This window comes from Notolabrus celidotus, chromosome 5 (genome assembly GCF_009762535.1).
Source record: "Notolabrus celidotus isolate fNotCel1 chromosome 5, fNotCel1.pri, whole genome shotgun sequence".
Taxonomy (NCBI): Eukaryota; Metazoa; Chordata; class Actinopteri; order Labriformes; family Labridae; genus Notolabrus; species Notolabrus celidotus.
The window spans coordinates 5,548,774-5,573,636 of NC_048276.1; the positions used below are offsets into that span (position 1 = coordinate 5,548,774).

Consider the following 24,863-nt stretch of genomic DNA (forward strand, 5'->3'; position numbering starts at 1 on the left):
TATTAAGGTACTGTGATAACTGTTTCTCGATGACCAACAAGCTTAAAGTAACTCAGTCGTCGGGCTCTCTCGTTCTTACCAAGTGTCTCCTGGATGAGATGCTCCAGAGTGTCGTTCATGTTGGTCGGGCGAGGAGAGGTGTCCTCCACTCGGGCCACGATTTCCTCCTTGATGGCGTTGATCACAAACAGAAGTCGATCTGAATGAAGACACGAAAAGAAACACAGCAAAGTGATCAGGGTCAGAGATTTGAACAAATTACAACAACAACAACATCAATAAAGAAATAGAGCAACATACCGTATTCTGTGCTGAGTCCCCAGAGCTTCACCTTGTTTGCTTCATACTGAGCCTTCTTCTTTAAACGACAGGCTCTGCAAACACAACAGGAAAGAGAAACATGAAACATAAACCGGGCTACGACTTCTTTCATAAGATCTGAAGCTTTTTAAAACTTAAGTGGAAGTCAGTGTGATTGTATATTTAAAAATCTGCATGTTTTACCTTGATGCCAGTTTGTTCTTCTCCTTGCGAGACCGGGGTCGAGCGGTCAGAGGCAGCTCACTGACGGGGGTCAAGTCGCTGATCACCTTATTCAGTTTGCGAAGCTCGGTGCCGATCTGCAGCAGCTTGCGCGGATTAGGAGTCAGGTCTTCGACGTCCGTGCGGCGAGACTTCTTCAGGAGGTACTTTCCTTTTATGACAAACATGAAAAGACACTGTTAGAGATCGCTATCACATCATGTTTCCTGTTTCAGCAGACATCTTCTACACAGGTATGTCAGAGGTCTTCTGTTTAAATCAGGAGGAGAGATGCTGATGAATAAATCTGAGTAATTGGGCTTTAATTCTGGAAAAAAAAAGATTAATATTCATAAGATGTTCTTAAAGAAGAAATCAAAGAATGCAGTTGTATTTGTCTGGTTACTTCTCAATGCTGCTTCAATTTTCGACAACTTTAATCCCTCTTTTCCAATGAGGCAGAGTTGATGCAGCCTGCAGCAGATCTATCACGAGTCTGGATTCAGTACTAAAGAAAATGATCTGTCTTCTGAACCGGAGTGCCTCAGACTTGATTGAATTATTAAAAGCTTTTAAAGCTGTTTCTTTTAAAATACTTAAATGAGTCATCCCAAAAACTAAATTATATTCCAAACAGAATTAAAAGGAATAATCCTGCATGTGCTTTTCATTCACACAGTTTGTTTGTTCTCTTTTAAGACTGTTTACGAGAGAAATGAGACACGCTCCAGTTATGTGTTTAATATTTCCGACGTGATCACTTAAAGTATTGTATCTCTGCAACAAGCTGTGGAAACTCCTGATCATCATCACAGACCTGTTTACAGTCTTTTTATTACCCGGCTTTCTTACTGATCTTCCTGCTGTGTAAGATGCTTGATTCTGATTGGTCAAAACCCCTGACAACGGTTATTAAAGGCGGGTACACACTACAGGATAATCGGGCTGATTTTTGTCCCTGTCTCCTACTCACGATCAAAGCCAGCAAAGGCCTGATTGTCTGATGTTTGCAAACAACATGGTGTGTGATGTTCCTGTGGTGTGGGGTGTGTTAAGAGTGATTTTGTCCGCTCGGCCTCAGAAGGAGAGATGGTACATAATGAACATGTTTGATATTTGCGACTAGAAACCCTGTAGTGTGTGCGCACGCACAGTGTGTGATGTCACGTGTACCAGAGCAAAAGCCAATCAAGACGCGAGCTGACTCAGATGAGTGACGGAAGAGGAAGTAAAAACAAACAAAAACATGGCGCCGGTGAAAACTCACCGCTGTAATGAATACAACACGCACTGTAACGCATACAGCCCACAGTCCCACTGTCTTCATGAGTTTTTCCATAATGGTTTTTCTTTTTTGTGAGTGATTTCAGAAAGTAAAGGGCCGAAAACAATCATCATTGCCTCTTCCTGTTCGTCCGCCATGTTTGTTTACACCAAAGTCACGTTTTACTACGTGAGATTTTGAATATTGAGCGTGAAGAGCCTGATACTCTGCTGAAGAATCAGTTAGTGTGTGGTGTGCTCAAGCATGCCAGATACGGCCCTGGTGGTGAGGCTTTCAGCAGTGTGACTGCCCCCTGGTGGCTGGCTGCAGTATAGGTCAAAAAATCCGTCTCCCCCATTCATTTGAATGAGGGAGCAGTCAAACTTTAGAAAATAAATACACGTCGAATGTTTCTCCCATCTGTATGCTGTGGTGATATGTAGTTAGTATTTGACTGTTTTGTGTCCAAGGCCTCTTTTTCCTGAAGAGTTTCTTTTTCATTAGTTATTAGAGTTTAAAAAACGGGGTTTTACTTCCGGTTTCCTTTGATTCACAGACACCGTAGAGTGAAACTTTAAAGGACACACAGCGTCTTGTGACGCTACGCTGTAGGGTGGAGCTTATTACAGCGGCGCCCAGGAGAGGCGGAGCAACGCTGTCCATTTTATTTACAGTCTATGGGTGTGCTCCGTAGTGCACAACACACACTATAAGATCAAGAGAGAGAGATCTTATGCGATCTGTCTTTTGTTGTCATCAAGTGTGTGCTCTCTAAATGTGTGAAGGTTTGAAGGATCCTGTAATGTGTGCCAGCCTTAACTTTCACTAACATGAGCAACACCAGAGACACACTGATCACACGTCATGTCAAATCGATCAGCGGAAAAGAGTTCAGACACATTTAGCTTCTGCTTGGTGACACCATAGACTGTAAGGTGAGGTAAAAAATATATATATATTTTCATCTTGGATCCTGATTTCAACAAAGAAAGTTAAACCATGAGCGGTGGTGACGATAGCGGCGGGGTTCAAAGTTGTGACATTTGCCTCGGTTATTTTTAAAGGTGTGTGAACCGCAGAGCTCAGAGAAGAAGGAGAGCTGAATGAGGACAGGTTCATGTTCAATCCACCGCAACAGGCAGATAAAAGAATCCACCTGTATACATTAATCATTTTAAATCAATAAGATAATCTTTAATCAATGTTATTTCAAGTTAGTAGCCGGGTAATAAGCGGGATAATGTATGGGTCAGGTTTCTGTCTCACCCTTTCTTAAAACAAGCACATTTCAATCAAATCAAGTCCCCCTTTGTAGATTCTCTTAAAGCCTCTGATTGTTAATATGTGTCCGAGCAGCCCTTTGTATCTTACATAACCAGCCTGTGTTTGTATTTGCTCCGGTGTCGAGCTGATAAATGTGATGTGTATGTATGTATACCATGGAGAGGCCCGTTCTTCTGGTACAGGTTGCTAGGCAGCGTGTGTCTGTCCCACTCAGACGGTTTGAGCATGCGCTCCTGTTTGGAGGGGGTGAGCTGCTCGCTGTACTCCCAGAAGTAGCGACGCTTGCCTCTCTTCCGGCTGGAAACTCCAGCTGTCAGACCTTTAATGTCGTCCATGAGCTCCATGTCGCAGCCTGGAGGGGGCGGGGGGGGAAATAAAGACAGGATGGAGAAGATGGAGGAAAGCAGAGAGAAACACAAACAGAGAAGTTGAAGGTGATGCAGTGATTCATGTACGTGGAAGATATTAAAACCTGGATGTCACAAAACTTTTAACAGACGTACTTGTTATTGGTTCAAAGGCTCAGAGAGAGAAACTGGACTTTACACTAAATATTCTCTGACTTAACTCAAGCTAAGAAGCAAGAAACCAAGGTGTTTTATTTGATTCTGATTTTCATTTTAAAGGTGACATATCACGCTTTTTTCATCAAAATATATTGGTCTAAGAGGTCCCCAAAACATGTCTTTAAAGTTTATGCTCCAAAAAACACGTTGAAATCAGATTTTGGCATGTCTGAAGAACCCTCTTCTTCAGTCCTCCTCAGAACAGTCTGTTTTCCCTCTGACCACGCCCCCTCAGGAAGTGGGTGTGGCCTCAGCTCTCCGGCACGTTGATCTAATGTTTACATGTTGGCTGAATATACACGGCTGCTAGCAGACCGCGCTAATTCAACCCTCTGAATCTGATCCTGACGGAGAGCCGCCTGTAGCAGGACCTTTCTGAACCATTGGTCACAGATTTTGTCTTCTCAGTATTATTTCATTTATTATTATTAATATTATGATTATAATTTATTTATCATATTTTATGGTGCCCACATATTTATCTTCAACTTTTATCTTTGCCCTTAGTTATTTATATTCTTATTTTGATGTTTAACTTATTTTTAATTACATATATTTTATTGTTGTTGTTGTGCATTAATCTCTACTACAAAATACATTTTTGTTTTTTAATATGTAGCATGTTTTTATTATTTTATTTCTGCTTCTTTCTTGTTTTCGATCTCTGTAAAGCACTTTGAACTGCACTTGATTTGAATGAAAGGTGCAGTATAAATAAAGATTGATTGATTGATGAAGCAGGATGACGTGTCCTACCTGGTTCAGAGAAGGCGTCACTCATGTCATCATCCTTGTCTGCTTCATAGTCCTCATCCTCCTCTTCGTCCTCTTCCTCCTCGTCATTCTCAGAGAGCTCATGCTCACTGCCAAAACCCTCATCATGGTCTTCATCATCCAGCTCCAGTCCATCCCCTTCCTCCTCCTCTTCTTCCTCTGCTTCTTCTTCCTCATCCTCCTCCTCCTCGTCTTCCTCTAGCTGGGAGTGTGCTCTGCTGGCCAGTCTGCTGCGGGTCAGGAACAGAGAGTAGTTGTGTTCCTCCTCCTTGCTCTTCTCTGAGCCTTCGCCCACCGAAACGCCACCGCTAGCTCCGGCCACACTCTCGCTGGCGCTGACGAGTCCAGAGGTGCCGCTGTCCACCGCCTCGTTCGTCTCCATCAGCTCAGGCACGGAGGCAGACCAGCCTGCAGGCATCTCTCTCTTCACGGCCCCCTCAGCCCGCCTCTCAAAGCTCGTCAGGCTGCCAGAGCCGCCGGCTGCGGCAGGGAGTCCGCCCATGGAGGCGCTTGCTGAAGTGGAGGCCTTCTCGTCATGGGGCTGAGGGACGGCAAGAGGCGGATCTGACCTCTCAAAGTCCGTCTGGGCGGGCTTGTCAGGCTGAGGTTTCGGCACCGTGCTGACACGGACTTTAGCCTTCCGCACAAAGTCAGAGCCAGGAGAAGTCGGAGCACACATCTTGGTTCCTCTTCCCTGGGCCTTGGCATGAGCTAGGCCATGATCCTGGATGGGGCTGAGGAAGGTCTGGGTCTTGGCCATAGTCTCTGTGCTGGAGGGGACGGGTCTTGTGGCCTTCTGGGGACTCTCAGGGAAGTCTGGAAGAAGGCTGCGGGAAGGACGGGAAGAGGACGGGGTGTTCGGAGAGGGCCGTGCAGAGCCAGGGCCTGATCCTTGGCTGGGGACCAGGGGTCTCTTACTGTGGCAGGGGAACTGGGACTGCTGAGACTGGGTGCCCGGCATGATGAGGTCAGCGGGAGGGTACAGCGCCTCACACACAGACTGCGAATCCTCGCTGTTGAGCTGGGCGAGCGTTGGGGTTCGACCGATCACCTCCTCATCCTGGTAGGGGCTGGAGAAGTCATCCAATCCAAGGAAGTCCACTTCTTTGGTTCCCCAGATGTCACAGCTGGCCAGCCGTGTATATCTGCAGAGATCAGACACACGCAGGTCAACACAGTGAGGATTTGATGCTTTTCCTCGTTTCATACATTTTCAAAGAACATAAAAGAGAAAGCATTACATAGATGTCACCTCAGGCTTTGAGACACACGCTGACTTTCTGAAGTTTTTTACCTTTAATTCAAACTGCACCTCTGTTTCATTAATGCTCATCATTCAGTCACACATTCACTCTTCCTGTCTCATTAAAGTTACTAACCATAGACCTTTCTTGAGTCCCTGAGCTCCCTTGTCCCGTAGGTTCCTGCTGCTGTTGAAGTGCCAGACTCCAGCTGTTACAACTACTACTATCCGTCTCTCCTCTATCATCTCTCTCTCTCTCTCTCTCTCTTCATCTCCCTCTATCCCTCTTTCCAACCCCAACTTGGTCTCAGCAGATGTGTGTCTAACATGAGTCTGGTCCTGCTCGAGGTTTCTGCCTCTACTTTGGATTCATCTACCAGTCAGGGTCCAGGAGGCAGATACCCTCTCTACTTTTAAGAGTAGGCTTCAAACTTTCCTTTATGATAAAGCTTATAGTTAGAGCTGGATGAGGCTTAGATCAGTTCTTATTTATGCTGCTATAGGCTTAGACTGACACACTGGGATCCTGTCTCTCCCCTCTCTCTGCCTATCACTTCCTTTAACTCTTCCTGTCCCATTAAAGTTACTAACCACAGACCTTTCTGGAGTCCCTCAGCTCACTTGTCTCATAGGTTGCTGCTGCTGTGGACGTGCCAGACTCCTCTGCTGCAACTACTACTATCTGTCTCACCACTATCATCTCTCTCTCTTCATCTCCCTCTATCCCTCTCTCCAACACGGTCTCAGCAGATGTGTGTCTAACATGAGTCTGGTCCTGCTGGAGGTTTTTGCCTGTTAAAGGAAGTTTGTCCTTGCCACTGTAACTTGCTAAATGCTGCAAAGTGCTCTGCTCATGGTGGATTAAGATGAGATCAGACTGAGTCCTGTCTGTAAGATGGGACTGGATCTTACTCTTTCTTGATGTTGGGTCTTTGTTAATAATAGAACATAGAGTATATAAATAAAGATTGATTGATTGATTGACCCAAAGTTCAGTTTGTGTGTTTAATTTGTTGTTAACCTGAAGATCGTCAAACAGCTTCATTTTTCTACATACGAAGGGATCACAGCTCAGAGGCTGTCTCAGGAAGACATCTGCTAGCTCCTATTTCTGTACACACACTCACACTCACACACACACACACAGATGCTGCTTTAATCTCTTTATGAGGTTTGGTAGAACCACAACAAGGAGCAAAGGTGCATCAGAAAACATAAATAAAATATGACTACAGCTGACCCAGAAACAAACTCCTAACACCTGTGAGCTACCAGGAGGCAGCAGCGACTCAGCAGCGGACTCATCTGGACCGTCCAGGTTGCAAAAGGACGTCTCATTAATTAGCCAGAAATTGCAGCACTCTCCTGCCCTGCATTTTCACACTGTCACAGACTCTGCAACATCAGCCAACACTCCACATCAGAGGAGAGGGGACACAAACTATTTTGGCAGGATGGTCTGCAGGACGGGAGGAGCATCACCTGAGACCTCTGGAGACTGCGGCAGCCGGCTGCTTCGTTGTTGACCGACCTCTTAAAAAACCCCTCCCTGCCTTTAAGCTAAACCAGGACCTGCTTTAAATCGTCCAATGTCGGACCAAGATGTCCTCGCTTCAGGACTTCTTTTTTTTCTGTCAGTGATTGTAAACACTTCTGCAAAAGCCTTTAGGCGACTGTCCAATCTGATAATGTTCACAGACTGACTTCTCCTCTACTGGCTGAAAAAAACTTCCTGAGCACACTGAGCACACTCTCCTCTGTGTGTGGACCCTTTTATTTTTGGCAATGCTGCTTTAATGTGAGAAAAGACAGCTGAGAAGAGCAGGGGGGGATATATGCAGCACAGGGCCAGACTACATGAGTCACTGTTTGAAGGACTGAGCTCTGATCAAGCGGCAACCTCTGGTCTTAAAATATGAAGCCAATGCTGAAGTGTTAAAACTAAAACTGCAGTTCATCGAGTGTCCACTAGAAACACAGGAAACCACATAGAAGACGATCTTTACTGCAGAAATAAACATGTTTCGACCTGGTTAAAAAACTGTTTAGGTCTGAGTAGTTAATTTCTCTATCAGTACACACTGTATGGGGTGAATTTTTTTATAACTCGTTCATTTTGAAGATATTAAACTTACATGTTTTGCCCATTTAAGGGCGCCCTGTAACTGTTGGCTAGGAGGCTCTAAGCCTGCCTCTTTGCCTCACACTAGCTCAGACAAAGTTAGGTTGAGTTCAGCATTTCCAATATGACACCCGCTGACGATCGGCTTCAAAACAAAAATCTTTAGAAACAGATGGGTGACGTCTACGTCCATTTATTATACAGTCTATGTCTCTGGTCTATAAGGTGTCTGACCAAGGAGGCAACCTTACTTTTTTTAATCTTTTTTTTAACTTAGTTTTTATTTTGGTTTAGGGAACATAAAGCTGCTGTTGGTAGGAATGGTGTAAAAACGTTACTTTTTTTTCTGCTGGGTTTGGAGAAAAGGTCATAATGCTCATCAGTACTCATCAGTAAGTGGAGTAATTTGAGATTATTGTGAAATCTCTGTGTTTTCCAATGCCTTTGTATCAAGCAATGTTATTATTCCCCTCGTTCCCGTTATGATGGACCAATCACAGCTAATCTCCAATCCTCTGTCCTGATTGGTTAGGGGGCGGCCCTTACTACGTCCTCCGATTCATTATGAGTCCGGCACTATCATGACTGCACACACCGATCTGTGTTGGGGGGCTAAGAGGAAATCTGATTGGGAGGGATAGTGTTGATATTCAAAGTCCCTCTCGCTGAACAGATGTTTACTCTGTGACTACCAACAGCAGCTTTAAACAGTCCTTTATACATCTTTGCTGCATCTGTTGTTATACAGTTTCATAAAATATAATATAATAATAAACAAAACATACCTTAAAACAAATAAATCAACAAATTAGAGTAAAGAATAAATTAATATAGAAGAAGGAAGGAAGAGAAAAAAGGTAAGAAAACATTAAATTAAATTAAAAAAAAAAAAGGAACTTTACTTCTCTAACATAGTCCCCGCCCCCCGCCACTGTGTTTGAACCCTCTTTAAGCATCAGCCAGCTCAGCAAGGCAATATATTGAAACTTGATTATCCTTCTGATCATTATCCTTTTTATATAACCCTTAATTTTAATCAATAAGCCAGAAAAACAGGCAACATTTTGAGGTTTATGCTTCTCAAAATTATGTCAATTTACAGTTTTGGTCTTTTGCATAATCCTAATATTTTGCAAATGAAACAAACTGGCTGCAAATTGATTAAAAGTAAATGTCATTGTTTATGACAGCCATGCCTCCAGCTGGGAATGGCTGGTTTAACTTACAGACAAAGTGTTTGTAAACTATGCAGCATGACTAAGGAGAAAAAGGACCAGACTTCTCTGGAGTATGGAATCCAGGTAAATTGATCCCACGGGAATAGTTTTTGTTGTCCAACTGAGCAAAACACCCCTTCACTCTGTGCCTCTGCTGTCGTATGATTGGATCCAACCCCTGTCCGTCATAACCTAAGACACAGACCTTTTGACTTATCTTAATCACAGACCTGTTAAAAAGTTCCCTTCCCTTCAGTAACAATATCAAGTAACACAATGAGTCAGTCTGCTCTCACAGGGTCTGCAATCAAGAACCAGTGCTGCACAACGTGAAGTGGACGAGACAGCTGCTGGAAAGCCTGAGTGCTATTGGTTGTCTTGGGTTATGACGGACAGGATCCAATTGTATGACAGCAGAGGCACAGAGTGGGGGGAGATGTTTTGATCAGTTGGACAACAAAAACTACAGTAAACAAGGACAGCAGACTCCACGAGTGAGGGAGAACACAGAGCATGTGTCCTCTCCAGATTCAGTCTCATGTTTGTATTCCACCATAAAAAGAGCAGAACAACACACACACACTCGTCTATCTGTGAACACTTTCTGACTGCTCTGCCCTGTCTGTGGCTCTCGGCCAAACGCTGAGTCACTCCCACCAAACACAGACTGTATTTAAAAGAACTGAAAAAAAAAAAACAGGGTCACAAAAATGTTAGTTCATTGTTCCAAAAAGGCTTGTTGTGTCTCGAGGCTATGAAGATGATGTTCCACAGTACTTGAAATTGTTTGTAGCTGTGGTTTAATACAGATTGCAGCAGAAATGTGAGCATGACACAGGCTCAAAGTATAAACCATGGAGGTACAAACGCAGTGCATCATCTTTGCTTGTTTGCAGACCAAACTTGGAGTGCTCCGGCCAAAAGGAACAGAATAAATCATCCTGTGGCTTCATAAACAATATCTGTAGGCAGGGTTATCTGATTGTTTCGTCCACACAAGGGACTTATTGACGATAAGAAAAGAGAGGGAATTACGTCTGAACAAAGTCAGAAGACTTCACGAGCAAAGAGGCATTATGGGGCGCTCCAGGGAGATACAGAAGCGTGTCATGGACGTTGAATTCATACGTGTTTTTATGCCTAAATTCTGGCGTTGTGAGACATCAGAACTGCGTTGCATGTAATTCATCGGTCCATGTTCACTGTAACTTACTCGAAGCAGTTCAAACTTGATCTTAATTGAGCTACAGCACATGAATTAATGATCGAGTACCTGGTGAGGTCCTCCCAATAGGAGTCCCACTGTTCAAACGCTGAGTTGCTGCTGACTTCTCTCTCGCTCTCGCCCAGACTCATGAGCTGATCCACGCAGCCTTCCACCTCCTTCCCTCCGTCCGCGACACCGACCACGCTGTCCCCACAGGGGCTCTGCCGGTGGGTCATGTCTCTGTCCTGCAGGAAGGAGGCAAACATGCTGTTACAGTCAGAGGACACTTGATATGAAAATACTGCTTAGACTGCGACAGGATGAATAATATTGGTATATTGATAATATCTGCTGTTTGAGGAACTGCTCAGTCTATAGACACTTGGCCTGATATTACGTCATATACAAAGTTCATAAAAGAGTATGCCTACATGGTGACTCTCTGTCGAGCCAAAGTGTGTCTTTATTTCAATATTTTGTTGTCAAAAGCTTCTGATTTATTTCTTTAAGGATGAGGAAAATGCCTTTTATTTTATTTTTTGATTCCATCTTATTTTTTTGGTATTTATCTGATTTTATTTTAATGTTTTGATCTTTTTTTAATTTAATTATATCATCCTCTATCTTTCTATTCTGTTATTAATTTAATTTTGATTTTATTGGTCTGTTTAATAAGTTTGGATGATTTTAGATTTGTTTTATTGCTTCATTTTTGCTTTGCATTTCTACTTGCTTTTATTGCCTTTTGAGTGGCACTTTGTTACCTGTATTAAAAAGTACTATAAATAAAGTATTAGTATTATCATATTTATTATTGTTTATTATTATTACTAGTATTAATAATATTGTTAGCATTTTTTTATCTTTTTTTATTTTTTATTAATATTATTATTATTATTGTTATAATTAAAATCATTGTTATATTTTTTATTTCCATTATAATTGTTACTTTAACTATTAGTATTAATACTATTAGTATAAGTGTAACTATTATTACCATTTTATTATTTTATTTTTGTATTAAAGTTATCAATATTCTTCTTATTATTATTATTATTATTAGAAAAACAATAATAATATTGTTATTATCATAACCAGTTTTATTTTTATTATTATAATTATTTTTACTATTATTATTTTTGTATTATTATATTTTTTATTATTATTTTGTATCATTATTATCATTATTATCATTATTATTATTATTTTTATTATTATCATTATTATTATTATTATTATTATTATTACCATCTTGTTTTGGCCTTGTATCATTTTAGCTATTTCTGTTGTTTTCTGTCTTTCTGTTATTTTGTTCAACACTTTGAGTTTCATGCTTGAATGTATAAAAGGTGATTTTTATAATTTTATCTGCCAGACACCTGAATTTCCCCCTCGGGGATTAATGAAAGTACATTCTATTTTATTCTATTCTATTCTATATAAATAAAGATGAGCTGAGTTTTTTAATTTTTTTTTATTTTACATGAAAGAGTTTAAGATCATCCAACACTCTGAGGTCTCATTACTTTGTTACTGGGGCGAAAGAAACTGTGAGCATGGCATTCAATCACTGCGGTTTAGTCTACAGCGGCCAGTGAACTGATGTTGACACCTGCAGCTGACAGCGTGAATGCTGACAGGTGAGCTGTCTTTTTAATGCTGCGTCCAATCGTTCCATCTTAGAGCCCGGGGAACATTATGTCTGCTGAACAATTAGAGGAGGCCTTTCTGTTCGCAAAGCCACGCTGGCAGCAGATCTGACCAGAGGTAAAGATTTACTCATAGTTTTTAATTAAACTCTAATAACACAAAGGGAAAATTAAATCAAAGAAATTAATGGAAAATGTTGATATGAGAGAAAAACGGTGATCTGCTTTTCTCTGTAAGAATGTCTGACACTGCTGCAGATCAGCGACAGCACAGCGTGAGCAGCTGTGACTGATCTGAAAAGAATTAAGGGTAGTAAAGTCTGGAGCCTGTCTATAGCAGGGCCATGGTGTGTGTATGTGTGTGTGTGTGTGTGTGTGTGTGTGTGTGTGTGTGTGTGTATGTGTGTATGTGTGTATGTGTGTTTCCATACACAGGTGTGGGCGATAATAAAAGTTGTACAAAGAGCTATTAACCGTGCCTACCTTATTTATCAGACTTTAAGTGTTTTTTTCTGTGTGTGTGTGTGTGTGTGTGTGTGTGTGTGTGTGTGTGTGTGTGTGTGTGTGTGTGTGTTTATACCAACTCACCAGTTCGTACATGAAATCTGGGTCAGAGCTGGTGGCGAGAAGCTCCGTGCTGGTCAGGGCCTGGTCAGCAAACGAGTAGTTCTGAAACGCGTCCCCAAAGGGAGGCTCCATCCCACTGACGCTGGGCTGCAACACGACAGACAAAAACAAAACACTGACGTTAATAAACAACAGCAGAAGTTTATAACTCCAAGCCCTGTGTGTCATGAATCCTGCTCATCGTACCTAAAGTCTCTAAAAGTAGTATGGGAGGTCAAGCCTTCAGTTATCAGGCACCTCCCCTTTGGAATCATCTACCAGTCAGGGTCCGGGAGGCAGACACCCTCTCTACTTTTAAGAGTAGGCTTCAAACTTTCCTTTTTGATAAAGCTTATAGTTAGAGCTGGATCAGGCTTGGACCAGCTCTTAGTTATGCTGCTATAGGCTTAGACTGACACACTGGGACCCTCTCTCTGCCCATAACTTACTTTAAGTCTTACTGTCCCATTAAAGTTACTAACCATAGACCTTTCTGGAGTCCCTGAGCTCCCTTGTTTCGTAGGTTCCTGCTGCTGTGGACGTGCCAGACTCCATCTGCTACAACTACTACTATCCGTCTCACCACTATCATCTCTCTCTCTCTTCATCTCCCTCTATCCCTCTCTCCAACACGGTCTCAGCAGATGTGTGTCTAACATGAGTCTGGTCCTGCTCGAGGTTTCTGCCTCTACTTTGGAATCATCTACCAGTCAGGGTCCAGGAGGCAGACACCCTCTTTACTTTTAAGAGTAGGCTTTAAACTTTCCTTTTTGATAAAGCTTATGGTTAGAGCTGGGTCAGGCTTAGATCAGTTCTTATTTATTTTTCTCATTTATAGGCTTAGACTGACACACTGGGATCCTGTCTCTCCCCTCTCTCTGCCCATAACTTACTTTAAGTCTTCCTGTCCCATTAAAGTTACTAACCATAGACCATTCTGGAGTCTATCAGTCTCACCACTATCATCCCTCTCTCTCTTCATCTCCCTCTATCCCTCTCTCCAACACGGTCTCAGCAGATGTGTGTCTAACATGAGTCTGGTCCTGCTGGAGGTTTCTGCCTGTTAAAGGAAGTTTGTCCTTGCCACTGTAACTTGCTAAATGCTGCAAAGTGCTCTGCTCATGGTGGATTAAGATGAGATCAGACTGAGTCCTGTCTGTCAGATGGGACTGGATCAGATCCTGTCTTGCAAATTGTATCGTAACATTCCTGATAGGATTGCTTATAATTGGTTATAATAAAGTAACGCGAAGATCATTAAAAGGATACAGAGGATGTTGTTCATCCAAAAAGAAAACAACTCTACTCTCAGTGGAGAAATATCTTATAAATCACGTCTAGATTTGATCTGTTAGCTACAACTGCTGCTGTAAATGTTAACCAGCTAGCATAGTTGCCAGTTGAGCTACATAATAAAGTTACTAAAATCATGTCAGGGATTAAAATACCTGATAACTTCACATTAGCCCATCCAGCTTTTGAATATAATTTTTTTTATCTTCATTTTGGTATTTTATGAACTAGATAAGAACAGGATTTATCGCTCTGACCCTCACTTGCTGTTACAGTTTTCAAGCAGCCACACTCGTTCACAGCAGTATCTCAAGATTAATCAAAGAATGCAGCATGACCGGGGCAGATTTTAAATTACACGGCTATGAAGCTGTCTTTTATGTCATTTAGAAAATGAGTAATGACATGTTAAACGAGGGACACTCGGATAAGAGAAGAAAAGCTGCACCTTTGAAAGCAGATAAAACACTTGAAGGGAGCGGGAGATCTTTGTCTCCTGAGGCTGATTGTGTAACGTTTCTATTAATTCAGCATCCAAGAGAATAATACATCTGAATATAAAATAATGCAACCCTTATCAGTTTGTCATTTTCTACATATACTTAGTAGGATCCAGAGTTTACATATTCACTCTGCAGCTGGATGTCACACTGATCCAGGGTCAGTCCTATTATCTTTTTAACATTGTTCAAGTGTCTCATATCTCGGCTGCTGAAAAGCTCCTTTGTTTCTATTTCTCTATTTGGTTCAACATAATTTGAGGCATTTAAGTATTTTAAATAAAGATACCAGCTTGAAGATAACCATTTGTTGATGTAAGGGTTTACCAGCATGATTTAGGAGTTGTCACCTGAGCTTGTTTTAATCAAGAGATTTTTTATTCTATTTTTTAGACAGTATCACTGGCAGGAAATTATAATTTGATTTTATATTTTTTATTTTATTGTCATATATTTTTTTATACTTTTATATTTTTTGTATTTTATATTTCTGATGTTTCATTGTTTTAATCTTTAATCTTTTGTTTTTATTCTTCAAACATTGTTTTATTTCCTTTTATTTGTCTTCCTCACGTTTCTCTTTAATTGTCTTTTAGTTTCTTTCTTATTTGTAAAGCACTTTGTAACCCTGTTTTGAAAAGTGCTTCATAAATAAAGATTATTATTATCTTATTTTTCTACCTATACTTTGATTCATGCTATGAGTAGTCAACAGCTGATGATACTCGAGGTAGTTTCAAACTTTTCCAGACCCTCCAGGCCTGTGTCTGTGGAAACCTGTCTACCTCGTGTCGTGTCCCTTCCTCTGTGGTCCATCTCACCTGAGGCATTGCCAGACACAGCTTAGAGCTCCAGCGGGGGGAACCTCTGGGCCCCCTGTCCGGTCCCAGTGGTGTAAGATTTTCCGACGAGCGCAATAACCGAATGCCAAATGAGATGATCGCAGCGTGCTGGTGGATTCAGCCTTCAAGGCCGAGGGAGGAAGGGGAGAGGGGGGGAGGGGTCAGTGACTGGGCTCAACCTGGTGTGGTCTGGTCTGTTGTGGTCAAGTGTGGTTCTGTGTACGCTTCAGGTCTGTGGGGGAAAACAGAGAGGGAGACATATAAGTGTTAGGATCAGAGGAGGAAGAAATGCAGAGAGATAAGTGCATTAGCAGGTTTCAAACAAAGAATTAAGAATGAAACAAACTTCATTTTTATACAGTCAAAGAATCAAATCATTACAAAGTAGAAATGGAAGTGAGGACTGAAATTAACACCTGCTGTATCAATAAATCAATCACCAGAAAACAAGTTTGAGCAACATGTATAAATGATGCAGTGATAACTCAGCTGCTTAACCTCCAATCAAATGTTACTTGGCCTCCTGGGGTCCAGAAACAAGCGATGAGTAAAACAAAGACTTAACCAAAAGGCAAACTTTTTAGCAAACAGTTCCAGAGCAACATCCTGAGATATCCTGATAGTAAGTCAACTCCCCATTTTAGCTCCGTTTTTGGTCTCCACCACCAAAATGATATCCATCCTCAGCTACCAAAGTCCCATTATAGGCGCATTTCAACCAAGAGTTCCGGGGTCTTTTAGCCCCAAGAACTACTTTCCCCTGAACTAAAAGGTTCCTGTGCCCTCATTGTTGTCTGCGTTTCGACCGCGAGTTGAAGTCCGGGGTAGATTGTGCAAATCAGGCCAAAATAATATTTTGAAATCTTAATAAAAAACTAAACTAGTATGCATTCCCAGGAACTCCCTCTGTGTTTCAACAGCTGTGTGAACTCCACAAACACTGTTACGCTCAATCAAAAGTCCCAGGACCTTTGAAAAGCACTACCCCTCAAGGAGGGGCTTTTCAGGGGGGAGATTATCTACCCCTGAACTAAATTTAGACCCTGGTTCCTCCGGTCGAAACACACATAGTTCAGGGGTAAAGTCCCTAGTTCCGGGGTAAAGTTCCTGCGGTCGAAAAACGCCTCATGTTAATCAGCTATTTGTCCCCGTTTGGTGATTGGCAGGAAACAGCTGCCTGCTCTGACTGAAAGTAACAACAAGGAGACATTCTTTATTAATATTTTATTTACTACCTCTGCTACTCACCACTGCACTGTTATCATATTATTTTAGCCTGTACATATTAGTCATGCCTATTTGTTGTTCTTTTGTATTTATAGCTGATGTCATTGTTATTGTATTTTTATTTGTATGTCTTATTCTTATGCCTTGTACAAAGAGAGCACAGTTTACCAATGTCAAATTCCTTGTGTGTTCAAGCATACCTGGCCAATAAAGCTGATTCTGATTCTGATTCTGATTCTGATTAATCTAGTTCCACTCTTTTTATCGAACACACATTTACACACATACAGGGCAGACGTAAACACACACACAAACAGAACCCTGTGGACTCGCACTGATGGAGAGATGTCAGAGTCAGGGGGCTGCACATGATCGAGTGCCACTTGTGCCTTGCTGAAGTGCACATCAGCAGTGCCAGGGAAGTAAACTGGCAAGCACCTCTCCAACAACAAGTCCCAGTTTTAACACTTTGGTAGGTAACTGGACTTGAGTCAGTGTTTCTCTGGTTCGTGACTACCGACCTCCTAAAATGACACCATGAGAGCGGCAGATTGAAGTGTAGTCAAGAGAGAAAATAAGCGAGCTCAGATCTGATTTAAAGCGCTGATGAGCAGAGAGTGAGCAGCAGATTTAAGGGCTACTTCTGAAGCTGACAATTATTTTCATTGTTGAGCAATCTGTCGACTTTTATATGGATTATATGTTTGGTTTATGTACGTACAATCCCCCCCTTGTGCTGTAACATAAACCCTTTCCCTGCTTACAGCCCGGCCTTTTATTCTAACAAAATGAGGCTCTGTATCTTTAAGGTGAGACGTGACGGGAAACTCTGTCACAGTGCTTCTATAAATGTTGAACTGTTGCCTCCAGGCCTCTCTCTGTTTACTGATAACTGCTGGATGTGAGGCTCTGCCTTCTGTCTCCATCTCTGGAGCCGGACCTAAAGTCAACACAGAACTGGGCCATGCTAGTCTATCATAATCTCATCTTTCCTCCTCAGTCTTTCCTGTTCTCTTTGTTTTCACAGACTTATGACCTACTTATGCGCTAATTTTCTAAGGGCCTGTTTCATGAAGAGATGCTAACGAGCTAACTCGAGGCCCAGCCGAGTTTTTTTAGTAGCACACAGCTCTCTTGCTTTTAACAGCTGTAGACCTTCATAGAAAACTACAATCTGAAGCCACCCGCAGCAGAACAGGTTAAAGCTGGCGGCTTACTCCACAGGATGAGATGTTTGAAGCTTTAAAAGCACTGGGAAACTGTCCCATCATCTCTCTGGCCGGGCTGGACGAAGCTCTGTCCAACCGTTTTAGCACTTTTAAAAAGCAGAAATCCAACATTCACATTGATGTGTGATGTGTAAGCCAGCTGTGTGGAGGTGAGAACAGATTCAGGGCCTCCGAGTTACATCCTGTCTTTCTATTCTTTATGAAAACTGTTACATCCACTTCTTGCACAAAGAGTAAAACATAAGTAGCAGCAATGGAAACATTATCACTTGTTTCATTTCAGTGAAACGTGCTACCAAATGTTGTCACCAAATGCTCAATCACACATGGACCTTTTTTAAACTTGTTCTCAACAACTGATGCAACATTTCAACACAGGAACTGTCTGCTGTGAACAGAAGATGCTGCACAGAGTAGAAAGAGTCAGATATCTATAATCAGAAAGAGTCAGTTCAGAGGCATGTGAGGAGGATCTAAGGTCAAAGGTCAGAGTATGAATGCTTCAGATGTTAAGTCTGGCGTAATAGGCGACAGTGTTTTCACAAATGTTATAACCCGGCTCTCATACTGATTTTCCGGCTGTGTAAGAGGCTTGATTCTGATTGGTCAAAACCCCTTTACTACGGTTATTAACTTTCACTATCATGAGCAACACCAGAGACAAACTGATCACACGTCATGTCAAATCAATCCACAGAAAAGAGTCCCGGCACATCTTGCTTCTGCTTGTTGACACCATAGACCATAAGGTGAGGTAAAACCGTTAGCATCTGTTAGCATCACAACAATGTGGCTAGTTTCGGTTAGCATGCTAAATCAGCAGGCTACGGACATTTTCATATTGGATCCTGTCCAGAAATATTATCAACGAGCGGAGCAGGTGAGAGAAACTTTAGGTTAGCGATCTCTACAAAGAAACTTAAACCATGAGCGGTGGTGATGATAGCAGCAGGGTTCAAAGTTGTGACATTAGTTTATTTTTAAAGGTGTGTGAACCACAGAGCTCAGAGAAGAAGGAGAGCTGGATGAGGACAGTTTCATGTTCAATCCACCGCAACAGGAAGTTAAGAATCCATCACCAAGAATAATCTTTTAATCAATGTTTTTGCCAATGTGTTTGTATCTTAAGTTAGTAGTCGGAGGGTCTTGTCTCACCCTGTCAGGATTCTATTTCCCATAACTACCTGCTAATCATACATTATCCCTCTTTTTACCTGATAGGAAAAGGCCTGACAACCCCTTGAGTTCCCAACTGTGGCCATTTGTTGCATGTCACCACCATAGACTGTATAATATATGGACGTAGTATCTGTGACGTCACCTATCTGTTTTAAAGCACTGTTTTGAAGGCCATCGTCGGCCATATTGGAAATGCTGAACTCAACCTAGCTTCTGGCGTACAGTGTGTGCCAATAGAGAAATGAGCTATTCAGACTAAAATCTTTTTTGAACCTGGCTGTAAACATGTTTATTTCTGCTGTAAAGATCAGCCTTCTGAATGGGTGTGTATGTGGTTTAAGGTACTTCCGGAGGAGCCTCTAGTGGACACTCAAGGGACTGCAGTTTTGGCTTCAATTCTCGCAGCTGGGGGTTATGGAAGGATAGAACATCCACTGTCCTATACCTCGATTGAAGCATGAAAAATCCCCAAAAAATTAGCTTTAAATATTCCTTAAAAAAGACAGTATGTTCAGTTCCTTTGCGTCCTTTCTTTTGGTGAAGTGTCACAGTTAAAGAAGGCTCCATTATATTTAAAAATTAAAAGTTTAACCGTTTTTCCTCGATTGTTTTCACTGAAGTTTAAACCCCGGCTACTGAATCAGGGCATTGTGAGCAAGTGTGTGCATAAAATTTTAAGCATCTCGAGTTTCCAAGACGGAGTATAGAAAAGGATCTGAGAGCGCTCTCCATCATGACACAATTAATCACGAGGACTCTTCTCATTGCCACTTCAAGGCCATTATCAAGGCCCGTCTCCTGTTCAGTATGAAAGTCTCAAAGGCGTGATGGTGGGACTTGTAGTAGTTTGAGCCGCAGAGGAGCAGAGCAGAGGGAAGTGGGAACAACCATCATCCCATGTGTGCACATCACACATTTTGCGCTCTGCTTGCTGCCTCAGATGTCGTACAGTGAAAATTTCGTTGAAGAAGGAGAACTAGATGATAACAGAGGAGCTAGTTTAGTCTGCATCCAGGCGCATGCACAGTCCTCCTTTTCCGTGTACTGCAAATGGACTAACACTGCTCTTTGAGACGACTCTCATCCTTCTAGTTAACATAACAAAGCATGTTAGCTTTAAGAATTGGTGATTTCTTTATATGACAATGTATAAAGTTTGTGTTTGAATAGACAGGATTTCAGTACAGTAGGAAAATGATTTTTCAGAAGTGACATCAAAAGACAATATTTGACAGTTTTCAAAGCGAAACGGTCATCAAACATGATAATGTAAGTAGGGATGGGTACCGAATTCGGTACTTTTATAGGTACCGACTGAATTCCGTCGGTACTACCGAGTACCGACTCATGTAAAATCAAACGGTACCATGTTTCGGTACCTGAACGCATCCCTGTGACTGTGAGGGAGTGAAAGGGAGGAGAGTTTCCATACTTTCGCCCTGTAATAAAGTCAGAGACTGATCGGATGGACGTCTCTGCTCTCTGTTCTCTGTTCTCTGTTCTCTGCATCTGCGCGGGAGCGCGCCAAACGGAGCCTGCAGCTGACGGGCGCGCGCACTCACCGCGAGGCAGAGGAGGAGGATTACGTTTATTTTATACAGTCTATGGTTGAGACTGACCCTCTCGCTCCGACTACCTGTCCTGTTTATAATCGTTCCTGTGTGCATGAATGCCCAACAAGTAAGTTGTGTGTCTGTTATTATGAAGAGACGGAGAACTGACTTTTCCCGTCCGTAGGCGTTCACGTGTGTTCATTGATAAACTCCCGAAAGAGCAATTAGACGCCACAAGCACGTGTCAGCTAATATATCTAATCACCTATAGAATCCTGTTCATTTCATGTTAAATTAAACAAATTTGAGATTTTTTTTAAATTTTAAATTAACATTTATTACCGCATAAAAACACAAAAGTACCGAAAATTGGTACCGTTGAGTACCGGTACCGATTCCCAGGTACCAGGTATCGGTACGGTATCGGTTCAAATGTGAAAGGTACCCATCCCTAAATGTAAGGCGTTCTGAAGACTGATCACGAGAAAGGGAAGCGGCTGGGGCCCTGACATGTCACTGTTTTAGAAGAAGCATGGGGCGGCAGGCCATGAGCTACAGAGGGGCATGGCACAGACCAGTTCTCGGTCTCACTGTCCCGTAAAGATTTTAAAAGACGTAAGGATTAGGGATGTAAACAGTTAATGGAGTATCCATTAATTGATCGTTAAGAACTTACATTATTATCTTTATTTAAACTTGAAAATCATTGAGAGCAAGCCCTCATTTACAATGACGACGGGCATATTAAAGAAACATTAAAATGCATGACAAGCAAATAAAAGATGTAACCCTAAAAGAATGATGATCAATTAAAACACTTTTTTTTTAATCAATTTTCCCTCATGTGGATCAAACATCATGTGGTCTCATACTTCGTTCAGCTATCAGAGAGGTGTTTTAAGATTAAAGCATGTTTCAATGTGAATCAGCCGACTGAAGGTGTTGTGCTCAGCTGGGGGCTGTGGCTGAGTGACAGGTCTCCACGAGCGCTTTTTGTCTCCTGGCTGACACCTGACCGCATTCACATGCTTCTTTTCCTCAATAAGAACGAGTAGACAGAAAACTGGACACTATGAGTCTGAAATCTGTTTCTGTTCAGTTCCCTTGTTGAAGTCTGAGCCTTCACTTTTATGACTGTATGTCCACAGAGATTAAGAGCCTGCTCCACATGTTGATATTCAGTGTTTAACATTTTGAACACCTCAATACGATCCGTAGATATTCAATGCCATCAGATATACATTGTGTCGTGAAAGAAATTTTCATTTCAGGGAAAAAATGCATTTGGCGTTGATTTTGACAAGGAAAACGTTCACGTCTTTTTTAATGATTAATCGATAATTGATCGTTAACATTTCCAAAGATCGATCACACAAAAATACTTGAATTTACATACATCCCTAGTAAGAATAAAAACCTGCCTCTCTAAAGGAAGTGTTTACTGGGGCGCTGGGGGCCTAGCGGTCTAAGCGCCCCACATACAGAGGCTACAGTCCTCGTCGCAGGGGTCCCCTATTCGATTCCCGGCCGGTCGACCATTTCCTGCATGTCTTCCTGTCCTGTCTCTCTTAAAGCTAGGGTTGGTAGTCTCGGAAAACTAGCATGAATTTGAATGTAGCTTTTCCTCAGGACTCCGTCTAACCCCTCCCCTCCTCCCTCGGAGCTCCTCCAAAACGACGCCCCCCCACTCACATGCACGAGCGCCGCTGACTTGCGACCATATGATGGTGACTGATTCAAAACTGGTCCTCACCAAAACATTCTCATAGTGAAAGTTAAAAACACAAACAAACATGGCTGCTGTTAGCACTCACAACTGTCATGCTAGCATTATCCAGTTGTACTGGTGACAGGATATCAGGAGAAAAGTTATAACACATATATAACACTGTAACAACTCTACTGTTTGTTAAACGTGTTCAGTGTAGATGCTCTTAATTCCTACAGTGTTGACAGTCAGTGAAGGCATCAGGAGAGGTGTAGAGTGTGCGAGCGGGAGAGAGGAGAGACAAGAGGAGAAGTTCTTCATTCATTCAAACATTGATTGTTGCTTTGTTGGTTGGCATGGTAACGGCCGACAGTGACCGGTTATTAAAGATCAACGTGTTCACGAATCGGCTCGTCATCACTACAGTGTCCGGACAGACGCTACAGTACATCTACATTTCTGTAGGACTTACTGAACGTCATTAATTCTTCTGCTTGTTGGTGAGAGCTTATTAGACTCTGATCCGGACTACAGTCCTGAGCAAAGCACCTCATCAGGTCAGAGGGGACAGGCCCGAGGACGAGCGAGAGGGGCAGTAAATAGAGGCAGGGGAAGCAGAGGCAGGAGACGGGGATGAGGAGGACACGCTGGGGAAATGTACGCGCAGGAGGAGGGCAGAACGGCAAGACGGGATTTGAATGGTTTAAAATTTTGGCACCCAAAAAACAGTGATTGGTTGGTGTTTTCCCAGGTTTACTCCGGCTGTAGATAGCAGCTTTTTTTCGCTCTTTTTTAAGAACACATCATGTATTGATTGTCATCAAGACATAAAGATCATTTTAACCAGTATGACAAAAAGTGTATCTAAATCTGATTACCAACCCCAGCTTTAAGCTGTCCTAGAAAAATAAAGGCAAAAAGCCCCAAAAAATATAACTTTAAAGGAAGCGTTTACAGCCTCACATCTTAGGAACAGCTCGAGAGCTCGAGAGCTCAAAAGATCACAAGATTGATCGCTGAATTTTCAACCAAAGACCATTTCCTGTGGTGGACAACAGAGGATTCAGAAGATTAGAAACCAAACTGGAGACAAATGTAACTCCCCACAAAGACCCTCAGAGCTCTGTCTTCATCTTGATCAATATCGGACTGTTGACATGAGATTTTGTTATTGTTACATCCCTGATAAAAGTGATAAATCGACCCAGATTCACTTAAAGTAGTTACCAGTTATCATTCTGTGATCAAAACCTGATGAGATCATCGTTTCAGAGATAATTTCGAAGCAAGAAAACCGACCTGTCGCATGGTCCGATGTGAAGTCTACGTGTACGAATGAATGTGTAAATATTTGCCATCCATTAAACTACCCGATGCTCTTTATTGTCCTTCTTTGAGCAACAACAGTGAGTCCATTAGCAGAGAGCTCAAAGCATACAGCAGCTCTCTTCTTCCCCAGAAGCTTCCGGAGGTTGTTGTGAGAAGAGCTCCAAACCCTGCCCCTGTCATATGTTGGAAAGCACCGACTTCTCTGCCTCCCCGTTTTGGTTTATTGAGCGTTCGATCGATTCTGCGTACATCGCTCTGAAAGTAAACTTCATTCCGGTCTCACCCTCGCCTCAATATAGTTTCATTCTCCGTCAGTCCTCTCACTTTCCCTCTCGCCATGCAGACTGATTTCTGGTCCCTTTGTGCTTTTTGCATTGCAAATAAACCAGAATCTGCATGGAGACATGAACCCTGCTGCAAACAGCTGACACACAAACACACACCAACCCCCCACCCCCCCCCCTCAGAGGCCGGAGCGTGACATCACTTCCTCTCACTGTGTGCTGCGGACTAACTTGAATGAACTTCTCACCCCTGAGCTCTGTCCCCCTGCATACACACACTTTGCATAGAGACAGGAAGTGGTAGAAAACACACAAGCTGCAAAGTACAACAGTGGTCCTAAATGCAACACTTCCTAAACACCATGCAAGCACACACACAAACAAACAAACACACACACACACACACACACACACACACACACACACACACACACACTCTCTCTCTTCTAATGACAACAGTATTTTTGGAAGTTCAGCCTCGGTATGTGACACTGAGTTGTGATTACTATCATATCTCCTTGTGTGTACTTCCTCTCAGGGCAGCTGTGTCTGGTTTCACTTGTGCAAAAGCAGAATTAGTGAGCATATTGCCCGAAGACAGCAGAACCATCAGCAGCATTAATCCAGACTTTATGTTTTCACAGAAGGAAGGAGAGAAAGCAGGCTGTGTTCGCACCCAGAGATCTCACCAAACATGTAGAAAATGAGTCCTCGCCGTCTCCGTTCAAAGCGGCGCACAATATTTCACAGAAGCAGAATTTAATATAATCCAAGTGGTTGCTCAGTCGCTGATGTCGGCCGTGATGCAGAGCCGGATATTTATGACTGAGACTGACAGACTCCAAAACACTAGAGCTGAATTTCAGGCTTTCAGACGAAAGACTGATTCATACTTCTGAACTAAACCTGTCCAGAGCACATAACCGAGGTAACACTTATACTCATCATTGAAAAGTGGCCTATGGCATGCCACGCCATGTCGCTGCGTATGCCATTCTAGACTGACATGTCAGGGCCACAGCCAAAGAGTCTGAAATTGTCATGTTCGACTCGGTCTCAGCAGATGTGTGTCTAACATGAGTCTGGTCCTGCTGGAGGTTTCTGCCTGTTAAAGGAAGTTTGTCCTTGACACTGTAACTTGCTAAATGCTGCAAAGAGTGATTCTCATTAGTGTTTCTTTGAGTTTAAAGTCACTAACCATAGACCTTTCTGGAGTCCCTGAGCTCCCTTGTCTCGTAGGTTCCTGAGTTGCTGCTGTGGATTAT

The 24,863-nt window shown here is 42.4% G+C and overlaps 1 protein-coding gene across 1 annotated transcript in view; it reads right to left on the reverse strand.

Annotated features, from left to right (window-relative positions):
• Positions 1-24,863, reverse strand: part of crebrf (creb3 regulatory factor) — a 44,494-nt gene that overhangs the window by 13,196 nt on the left and 6,435 nt on the right. Inside the window, exons 2-9 of the mRNA XM_034683794.1 lie at positions 15,069-15,321; positions 12,437-12,562; positions 10,266-10,444; positions 4,393-5,555; positions 3,225-3,422; positions 505-694; positions 301-374; positions 80-199 (exon numbers count right to left, since the gene is read on the reverse strand). Of these exons, the coding sequence (XP_034539685.1) occupies positions 80-199; positions 301-374; positions 505-694; positions 3,225-3,422; positions 4,393-5,555; positions 10,266-10,444; positions 12,437-12,562; positions 15,069-15,077 (2,059 nt within the window). The 5' untranslated portion in view covers positions 15,078-15,321. The remainder of the gene's footprint in view (positions 1-79; positions 200-300; positions 375-504; positions 695-3,224; positions 3,423-4,392; positions 5,556-10,265; positions 10,445-12,436; positions 12,563-15,068; positions 15,322-24,863) is intronic.